Genomic DNA, 10,375 nt, shown 5'->3' with positions numbered 1-10,375 from the left:
CAGTCCCATTCCGAGGCAGAACTTCAGCTGCTCTAGGCCGCAGACACCATCACCTGAAATAACTTCCTAACAGCGCTCTACATTCCCGCAGCAACTTCTATCTAAAGACGTGTTGTGAAGTATTTTTGCATGTGTTTCGTTAAAACAGTTAATTAATGCTTTCGGGTAAGTCTCCCACGTCGCCAAGCGTTCGCGTTATCGCAGCACCGAATTCTCTTGTGGCCTCCTCACGGGTGCCGCACGTCGTGGCTCCAGGGGAGCCAAGTGGGGTCTCTGCCCCTGGGGACAGCTTAAATCAGCCAGGCCCAGGGGGAAAAATCCCCCCAGCAGGGCCTTACAGGCATTGCCATACCCTCATGGTGCTTGCTGCCATCTCTGCCTGGGGGCATTTCCCCCTAATTCTTAGGCAGAAAAGCTAGGATTCTGCTTTGGTAAAACGGATAAACCCAGGAAAGATTTATTTTGCTTTCCTGCTGATTCAGCAAAGTGCAGGTTCCAGGTTTGGTTCCAAAATTCCTAAGTGCACTCTAAGAACTAACCAGGATTTCCACAGTAATTTGGAATTTCATTGCCTGGGAAGCTCGTCACATCTTTGCGTGCTTGCTATCGGAAACAGCCGCAGGAGCGTCACCGGCTGTAAGCAAGGTAAATACAAGCAAACAACTCATCAGCAAAGCTATTCCCCTGGAAACTGCTTTTATCTCCAGGAAGCCCTGCCCGAAGCCCACTGCCCATCACACTCCTTCAGGAGGGAGACCTGCAGCCCCCATGAGCGCAGGAAGGAGTGGGCAGGGGAGCAGAAACCCAGAAGCTGCTGCAAGAGCTCGTCATGGTTAGCTGAGCAAAACAAGACCTGAGCAATGCTCTGATGGCAGTCTGCAAATGTTGCCATGGAGGCAGGAGAGAGACAGAAACTTCAGACAGGCACCAGGACACTGGGGAGATGTGTGTGCAGTTAGGCTAGACATTAGCAAAAAGCTTCCAGCTTCCCGAATTGCACAGCTCTGAGCAGCCCCCCTGCAAGGGCACGGGGGGAAAGGCTTCAGGGTGGAGATGGGTTTATGTAAGGGCTGGAGGAGGTGCACAGGCAGGGACACAGACACATCATTGATAAATTTTGTGCTAGCACTAAAAACTCACCTTTTCTGCTTTTGGGAATTAAGACTTTGTACTTGTTCGGATTTAGCCAAGTGATACCACTGCAATTAGGAAAAGATCTCAGCTGTCCTAAGGCCACGCAGTATTTCATCTTCAGCTCCAGGACAGGCGTCAGAGGTTGAAGGAAAAGGCTGGAGTTGTGGTTGGGGGAGCTCATGGAAGGGAAAGAAGTGCTCCTGTCAAGGAACTCAGCAGGAACGGGGTAAAAAAGATCACTTGGGGGGTTAGGGCCAGGAGCTGTGCTTTCTAGAGGGCTAGGAACAGCACAGCCAGGGATCAGCAGTATGTCAGTCTTGGGATGAACGGGTGGGCTTCATGCTGCAAGGGTGCCTTGAGGCAGGCAGAAAAAACAGGTACCTTGGGGAAAACACCTGGGAGTGTTTCAACAACAGCACAGTGAGGATATGTGAAAGAGAAACTGGGAATCCTGGTGGACTGGAAACTGCAGAATGCCAACCCCCCCTCAGGCCTACAATAAGCAAAAATAACTGAGAATTAAGGACTAAAAAATGAGTTAGAAATGCTTTCAGCCCTGGCACAGAAGAAAACGTTTCTCAGATAGTTAAATGTTACAGTGACTGTATGCATCACTGCTGATTCCTGCAGTCAGATATATTTCCTTGTCTGGCACAGGTAGACACAATTCCTGCCCTGGCATCACAGCCAGCCATTGGCCTGAAGCTCTGTAGACACAATTACCTCTCCATGGGAAGGATAAGGACACTTCCCCAAGCCACGACCACCTAGGACCAACGTTTATTCCATTCTGTGATCAGGTTCTTGCACTAGTCACTAGCACCTTCACACAGCAGAGGCCAGACCTCTTACCCTTCTCCTGGATCATGTTCCCACTCCCCCAAAACCTTTTTAGAGAGAACTGCTTTTTGGAGGCCAGCAGGTGAACACACTGCCCTTTGTAACCACGGTCCACCAGGAGGTATTTTTGCTGTCCCAACAGGCTCAGTGCTTTCTTAATAACTCATCTGCAGTGCAACGATGCCACAGAATTGAACTGGCTGTAGGGGTTCCCTTTTAGTTTCCATTTCAGTGATTTTTGTGTAGAGAAGCAGAGGCTGAAAAACTGCAAATCATTTTACCAGTCATCAACAGTAAATATTGGTAACTGAAGTCTCACAGCTCACTTTCCTTATAGCAGCAGACTGATCACAATTCCTCCAGTGAAGAAAACACAATATAAGACTTCAGGCTGCAAGCCAGAAGAGCCCTCACAGACCCATCCCCAGGGCCATGCCAAAGCACTGCATTAAGGACAACCAACCTTACACATTTTGGGGGCTGATCTTTAAAAGCAAGGTGAGAAGTAGCAGGTGTCCTGGAGAATCTATAGAGTTTTTTCTATGACTCTGCATGCTCTTTGCAGCTGCTTTCCTGTACGTCTGATACAAATAAGAGATTCCAAAACCCTCCAGGAACATTTATCACATAGCATGGTGTGTGCATTTCACTGTTTTACATGTAAAAGAAAAGAAAACAAAACAAAACAAAAAGTCAGAGGCACAAGAAATACTACTTTATTTTTAATTTAAGAACACTTTGTAGTGTTTAACTGCACAATATTCGTTTAAGGATGCTCGCTCCTGTTCAGGGCTTTCAGTGCTACAGCTGTGCATGCATCTTATGATCTGATAGGCAGAAGGACAACAGGTCAGCTATTGACCACCTGAAAGGAGATCAGCTCTGCAGAAGTGGAGCTAATCCAGAAAGCAAGTGCTATGTTCCCACATTGAGTTTCTCAGAAGAGAAGACTTCTGAGTATTAAGAATAAGATAGAAGCACCTACTTGAACTTCTGCATTAACTTGAGAAGATTTAATAAAGTGTAGGAGAAGTTTGCAAGCTGAGTCAACAGTTTAATTTCAGATTCAGAAAAAGCAACATTTTTCTTAATCGTGATATTTATCTGTATTGCTTTTAGCTTGGAATCTCATAACATTGCATGCTTACCGATGAATAATCCTTCCCAGAATTTTTGGAGAATACTCTCCTCATCAGTCCAGCAGATTGCAATATACAGGCATTATAAACTGTAATAAAAGCGTAGAAGAAAAGGGCTGAAAAGGTAGAAGTCCTACTTTCATACCACTTCCCCTCAAGTGGCTGGATTGTACTTGCTCTCTTTTTGGTATTTTCTTAGGAAAAAAAATAAAAATAAAAAAATAAAAACACCTAAGGATTCAGTGGCATGTGAAAAAGTTATTTAGGCATTTGAGAAAAGTCAACTCTAAAACACAATGATTTAAAGAACCTGCTATCCACAAAACTCAGTGACTGCAATTCTGATAGCAGGTATGTAAGTGTGTGACAATAGTAAAAGGAAAGTAATTGAAACATCGCAGTATTACTGTGCTCACATCAGAAAAAAAAAAAAAAAAAAAAAAAAAGGAAATTTATATTTAGTTTCTTAACTACAAACACAAGGAGAAAATATTTGAGACCATAGAGAGCCTGTTATACTCTCAATAGAGCTAAGCTAAGAACAAAAGAAAATGTTATCAGTGACATTATTATTACAGCATGTTCCGTACAATGAAACTTAAAGAAAGACCACAACAGACCCTAAAGAACCATCTATAGCCCCACCCCACCTTATTAACAATTTAACAGTTTCAACTTTCCCCTGCCTTTTTTTTTTTTTTTTTTTTTATTTATTTCTTTCCTCATTTTCAGTAGCCAAACACATTGATTGATTGGAGTGATTCTCAAACAAGCCAATCAAAGGGGGAAGAGGCTTTGCGCACAGGCATAAAAATCTTCCATCCACAGGTGAAGTTCCTTCTGGTGAAGGTTGTTTCTGAAATGGCAGCTAGTAAGTATCTTTGTTACACAATGTTTATCAAAGTTAAATATGCTAATTTTAGTTTTAAAATGTATTCTCTTCATTCTAAAGATTTAAAGTATAAAAACTCTAGTCTTGTGTTTGTATTTATGGGTAGCCTAACTTATACGTATTTTTCACATAATCACAGAATTATATGTATATTTAAGGTTCTTTCTGTTTCATAACAGTATTCCTTCAATATAGAAAGCAAATGATTTGGCAGGGAGGTTTTCTATAAGCTTACATAGCCTGTCATAATTTTAACATAACAATTCCCTTATACTCTCCTGACAGCTATGGGATAGGATTTCTCACAGAACGGGAGAAAGGATTACCTATATATTATGACTATATCCTTAAGATGGATACGTCAAGACTTTATACTGATTACTTAACATCTAGCAAAATTTTCCATAGTTATACCAGTTTTGGAGTTCCTTGTACTCATAGTAAATTTCTGTGCTAAAGCAAATTCTGGCTTTGGGCTGGATCCCACTTTATCAATGAGAAATATGTGAGTGTACAAGTTAATAGCAGCAAACCTGGCAACAAAGTGAAAAGAATTTCTGCTAACTCATGCTCCACTGTTGGCTGCTTGCTCCCAAACAAGATGGTGAGCATCTCATTTCCTAACCTGTGGGTAGTAAAATCCCAACAATGTTTAAAATACGAAGAGCAGCTTGCACTTTCTGCTGTGGTGGTAGCTTTCTAGCCTGCTTTGACCTTTTTGCTTGCACTTGCTGATCTGGTGTCAGTATACTAAGCGTGTGCATGTTTCCAGGGATGCTGCAATGGGTAGATAATTACCAAATCTGCTTGTTGTTGCTGTTAGTGTTTCAGGGCTCTTGTTTCTTGTATTGCCTTGTGCTAACCCACGTTCGGGTGACAAGTCTCCTAAGCCTTTGGAAAGGGCAGCAATGCGGGTTATCACAGACAAGAGGAAGCAGCAAGAGTTTTCTTAAGCCTAATGAGTGCCTATGTGTTGCAGCCAAAGCTTTGTTTTCAAACTTTTGAGCATCACTGTAGGTACTGGAGATGGAGGTCCCACTGGAGACCATGTGGTGACACACTGTGTCCCCAGGGCTGGGAGCTGATGGTGCCTTGCTCTGACTCCAGCCTGCCAGCAGCTTCCAGCTCTGCAGAGCCAGCCTTAGATGCAGGGAGAGCTCTGACCCTTCTCAAATGGGGCTGCTTCGGAGCTTTCATCCTTGTTTTTTTTGCCGAGTGACCTGTAAGTACGATCAGGTGGTGAGTATTTATGACCTACATTAACTTAAATAAAGTCTCACTACTTCCTCCTGCCATGAGACATTCTTCCAGGCCGTGTTACTGCTGGGAGGCTGCTCCCTGCCTCTTCCCCTGCAGAAACAAACCAGCTGGGGGGTGAGTGGGGCTTGCTGGTGAAAACCCTGCTTTCCCCTCCCTGCCACCGCAGCCTTGCAGCACCTCCCCGTCCCCGCTACCACCACGGGCGCTACGGGGGTCATACGAACGGGTCCCCCCCCGGCCTCGCTGCTCGTCCCCCTCCTGAGAGGAGGAGGAGGAGGAGGAGGGAGGAAGGCAGCGGGGCGGGGCGAGGGCCTGGGCTCCCGCAGCGCCGCCGGGGTAAGGAGCGGGGCCGGCGCTAGGCCCCGGTGAAGCCGCGGCCCTCGCGTAGCGAGCGGCCCCCGCGGGGAGCGGCCTCGGCGGGGAGCGGCCCCGGCGAGAGGCCGGGGCTGGGGGGAGGCGGCCGGGCCGCGGAGCGGAGCAGAGCGGGGGGCGGGTGGGGATGGGAATGGGATGGGAAGGGAAGGGAGGGGAGGGGGAGGCCATTTCGCCGCTTCCCCGGGTGATGGAGGAGGAGAAGGGGTGCAGCGAGGGGTGTGGGTGACTGGGTGCTGGGGGAGTGCTGGGATCTGCAGCAGGATGGAGCTGAGGCTGTGGCTACCGTAATGGTGACCTGGGGCATTGCTGAGCTTTGGGTTTTGCTGTCCTGGGCCTTACCTAAAAGGCTGTGCCCACCGTTCTCCGTGAAAATGATGTAAAGCTAGCGTAGGATGCAGAGCTTTCCCATACCGAGGGCTGTAAAGCCATCGTTTTATTGCTTGTCCCCAGCGTGTGTTGTGATAAAATACGTATTTCAGCTTCAACCTAGCCTTCATGAATGAAACTGAAACTAAGTGTGTTTACACACCGAAAGGCGGCTGAGCTAGGGAAACGAGAGTGCAAACTTCACAAGGCTCAGCACGTGGTGAGGGAGGGAGCTGTGGCAGTGGGGCAGGGGTGGCCTGAAGTGGTGCTTGGGTGAAAAGGGAAAAAGTGGGTTTAGGCCATTCTTTGTCCTCTTTACCTCCTCAATTTCTCAGCCCTTTCAGTTTTAATCTAATATTTTTTCTCAGTAAACTGTTTTGTAATGCTTTACAATGCTATTTTGTTGTACTGTGCTTCTGAGGTAATGAAGTGGATTTGGGGATGGTTAAAATGATGTGCTGAGGGATTTCCTGTCTCCTGTGGTAATTTTGATTAAATAGTGTTGCTTAAATGAAGAAGTCTTGGTTGTTGAGTATATTTCTGATTTACTTTTTTGAGGCTGTTAGTGGACCTAACCACTCTTGCGCTTTGTGCTGTGTACTGGAGCAGATGGCAGAAGATGTGCCAGCTTTGTGCGAGTATGCTCTGTTTGTCTTGATCCATTCAGAGCACAACTTTGCACTATTCTGCTCTTGAACATGAAGCACGAGTTAAGTGTTGGCCACAGATGCAAGAAAACCTTTTCTCGCTTCTGATTTGTCACCCCTTCTCCAGCAAGGAAAGCAAGGTGTAAGGATTTGAAGAGGCCTGGCCAAAGTGTCAGTCGTAACGCTGTGCACAGAAAATGGGTTTTGATTTCAGGCTGGTGTTAAACCTCAAACAGCCCCTTAGCTGGAGACCCCCTCGTCATTGGGGTGCTTGTGAGGAGCTCTGCCAACATCTCGCTTGCTGGAACTGGAATGAGTGTTAGCTGTGGTGGGTTTGCAGGGAAGGAAGGAACAACTGTGCTCCCTTTCTGAGCTGCCATTGCTTGTGCACCTGAACTCCATGTTCTTTGAACACTTGTATAAATACTGCTGTAATTGTGTGAAAAGAACTGTGGCCCACTTGGTTAATTTGTATAGGTTCTGGCATGTTCTGTGTTGTGCCTGAGATACTTGTATTTAAGTGTTTAGATGCATATAGTGAGTATTGAGAGCATGAAGAGCCAAAGCAGCAGCCAGCACTTCTTTGCTTCCTGTGAGCAGCATAACAGGTAATTGAACCTGTGACCTTCCTGATTTCCAAATAGCCCTTTTTCAACATAGCCCTCATTTATTTCATTTTTCTCAGTGATGGATGGTTCTGTGAAGATTTTTTTTCTTTCTGTAATACAGAGGTTAAGCAAGAAGAATATCCTTTAAAAAAGAAACCTGCTTGTATATGCTTGTGATTGAAATGACATTTTTCTCTCCTGTCACAACCAGGTTGTGAGTCAGTCCAAGAATGAACAAATGTAAGAAGCCCTACTTTGAACAGACTGCAAATCTTGAAAAATTCAGTCCTGAAATTCTTTCTGAAGTTGAGAAGCTCTTTGCCAAGAAGTTTTCTTATACGAAGCCACCGAATAAGGAATGGCAGCTACCAGATCCCAGTGATGCCTTTACATGTGATCACAAAGAATTCAACTCACTCCTTGCTCTGAAGTACTCAATGAATGAAGTGAAGAATCAGCTGAGTGATAAGAACCTTGATGAGTGGCATCAGCACACCTCACTTACCAATAAAGCAGGCAAAATAATTTCTCATGTGAAGAAGTCCGTGAATGCCGAGCTGTGTACCCAGGCCTGGTGCAAGTTTCACGAGATCCTGTGCACTTTTCCTCTTCTTCCTCCAGAAGCTCTTCAAGAGGGAGAACTGAATTCTGTTCACCTCTGTGAAGCACCTGGAGCGTTTATAGCCAGCCTCAATCACTACTTGAAGTCCCACCATATCCGTTGTGACTGGAATTGGGTAGCTAACACTCTGAACCCATATCACGAAGCAAATGACACCCTCACGATGATTATGGATGACCGTCTTATAGCAAATACGTTGCCCTGGTGGCACTTTGGCCCAGATAACACCGGTGATGTGATGACCTTGAAGCATCTGACAGGACTTCAGAACTTTGTGAGTCATATGAGCACAGTTCACTTGGTAACTGCTGATGGCAGCTTTGATTGCCAAGGAAACCCAGGTGAACAGGAAGCTCTCGTCTCACCCCTCCTTTACTGTGAGGCAGTCACTGCTTTAATGATCCTGGGCGCTGGGGGATCCTTTGTTTTGAAGATGTTCACCCTCTTTGAGCACTGTTCTACCAATCTGCTCTTTCTGCTGAACTGCTGTTTCGAGGAGGTCCACGTCTTTAAGCCAGCCACCAGCAAAGCTGGGAACTCAGAGGCCTACGTGGTTTGTCTTCGTTACATGGGCAGAGAGAGCGTTCATCTGCTGCTTTCTAAGATGATACAGAACTTTGGAACAGAAATGGTCAACAAAGCTCTTTTTCCCCAGCACGTGATACCAGAATCTTTTCTTAAAATACATGAGGAATGTTGCATGTTCTTCCACAAGCACCAGGTAGAGACCATCTGTGAGAACATCCAGCTCTTTGAGCGCATGGAAGAAGCAGAGCAGACAAAACTGGACAAGTTAAGAGATTGTGCGGTGGAGTTCTTCATGCAAAAATTTCATATGAAACCCATTACCAGAAATAACTGGCTTGTCAAGAAATCTCAGACTGGTTGCAGCATGAATGCAAAATGGTTTGGGCAAAGGAACAAATATTTTAGTACGTACAATGAAAGGAAGATGCTGGAAACCCTTACATGGGATGATAAAGTCGCAAAGGGCTATTTTAGTAAGTGGGCTGAAGAACATAACTTAAACAATGCTGGTAAAATGTGCATCCTGGAAGGATTGTCTGATAACATTAACTGTAACTTGTGGTTCATTTTGGAAGGAAAGAGGCTACCAATGGTGAAGTGTTCTCCATTTTGTGATGGTAAAGTCTTGGAAAACCTTAATGAAGCCATGAATGAATTGGTGGGGAGGCTGAAAAGCAGACCAGTGCTGCAGCAGTGTCACTCCTGTGAGGTTCTGCCTGGGGAGCTGGTACTGGCTGAAGTGTCTGATCTGTTCAGGTCTTATCAGGTGGCGCTCGATGAGAAGCGTGGGGACCAGCTCAAGTGCCTTGTGGTGGACTTTCCATCCCTTTGTGATGCAGAAAACCAAACTGGTATGGAAGTAAAGCTCCTAGATTCGGCCACACTGCTGAGTTTCAGCTTCTCTTTGCTTTACGATGGAGCACCAGAATACCAGCAGCAGCTTTTGGAGTGCGTTCTGCAGTCGTTGAACCAGCTTACGGTGGGAGATGCCTTGATTCTGCCCATCCTTTCCAGTTTTACAAGGTTCACAGCTGGCCTGGTCTTTATTCTGCATTGCTGCTTCAGATGCATCACATTTGCTTGTCCCATGTCCCACGAGCCGCTGAGGACCAGCGCTGCTTTGCTGTGTGTTGGTTATCGGGGCATCCCCGGCCACGTTACTGAGTACCTGCAGCAGCTGCATAAACTGATGAGCTCCTTACTGGACTCGGACTCCCCCCAGCAAGTTTTGCAGTTCGTGCCGATGGAGTCTCTCCTCCAGGGCAAGCTGTTGGAGTTCTTGTGGGATTTGAACACAGCCATCGCAAAGAGACAGCTCCACTTGATTGTGCAAGCGAAGCAGCAGCAAATGACTAGCGATGGTTCACTATAAAATAATTGTAGGGTTGAGCAGGTTGCTGCAAGACCTCATTTCCCAGGCAGGTAGAAGTCAAAAACCGTGTTAATATGAAGGTAACGTCCCTGTAGGACTTTGACAGGGCGTTGTTAGTGATGGGAGGAGGTCTTGAGCTGCCAGTCCCACTTGCACCATACTGCCTGTCCTGCAGGAACACGAGGCTTAATCTCAGGTGTGGGGGACTTGGGTGGGACAGGGATTGAAGTGAGAAACTTTCTTCTGTCACAGCTCCCTTCAGTGTTCCTAGCTGCCTTTGTGAGGAGGGGTGGGGTGGTGCTTTACCTCTTGCTTCTGGCCGGGCCCTGCTGGACCCAGTTGGCTGACTTTATCCCTCTTCTGTTGGACAAAACGTGGGAGTTCTGCCCCCAGGGTTTGGGGAAGCTGATGCTTGGACCATAAACTCAGCAGTGTGCAGGCCTGATGCACGTCTGGAGGGCTCAGTGTCTCATGAGCAGGCAGCTGGCTCACAAAGACTGGGTTAAAAACAGCTGTCTGTGAGGTGTCCAGGGGAAGATGCTCCTTGATTTTAATTTTGTGCGTGCCAAGAGCATGCTGTATGGCTTCTGAC

General features: G+C 46.3%; 1 protein-coding gene across 2 annotated transcripts; it reads left to right on the top strand.

Annotated features, from left to right (window-relative positions):
* The first annotated feature begins 5,540 nt into the window (after window positions 1-5,540).
* CMTR2 (cap methyltransferase 2) lies at window positions 5,541-9,973 on the top strand. Of its 2 annotated transcripts, none has more exons than XM_032195868.1 (2): window positions 5,541-5,601; window positions 7,473-9,973. In XM_032195868.1, exon 2 carries the CDS (start codon window positions 7,492-7,494, stop codon window positions 9,781-9,783), a length of 2,292 nt encoding a protein of 763 aa, XP_032051759.1. In that variant the 5' UTR covers window positions 5,541-5,601; window positions 7,473-7,491; the 3' UTR covers window positions 9,784-9,973. The 2 variants fall into 2 exon arrangements, with proteins under 2 accessions (XP_032051759.1, XP_032051758.1); XM_032195867.1 differs by lacking the exon at window positions 5,541-5,601 and adding an exon at window positions 7,197-7,261.
* The last annotated feature ends 402 nt before the right edge of the window (window positions 9,974-10,375 follow it).

Source organism: Aythya fuligula, chromosome 12 (genome assembly GCF_009819795.1).
Source record: "Aythya fuligula isolate bAytFul2 chromosome 12, bAytFul2.pri, whole genome shotgun sequence".
Taxonomy (NCBI): Eukaryota; Metazoa; Chordata; class Aves; order Anseriformes; family Anatidae; genus Aythya; species Aythya fuligula.
The sequence above is the reverse complement of the archived record's forward strand: the minus strand, read 5'-3'. Positions and strand labels throughout refer to the sequence as shown.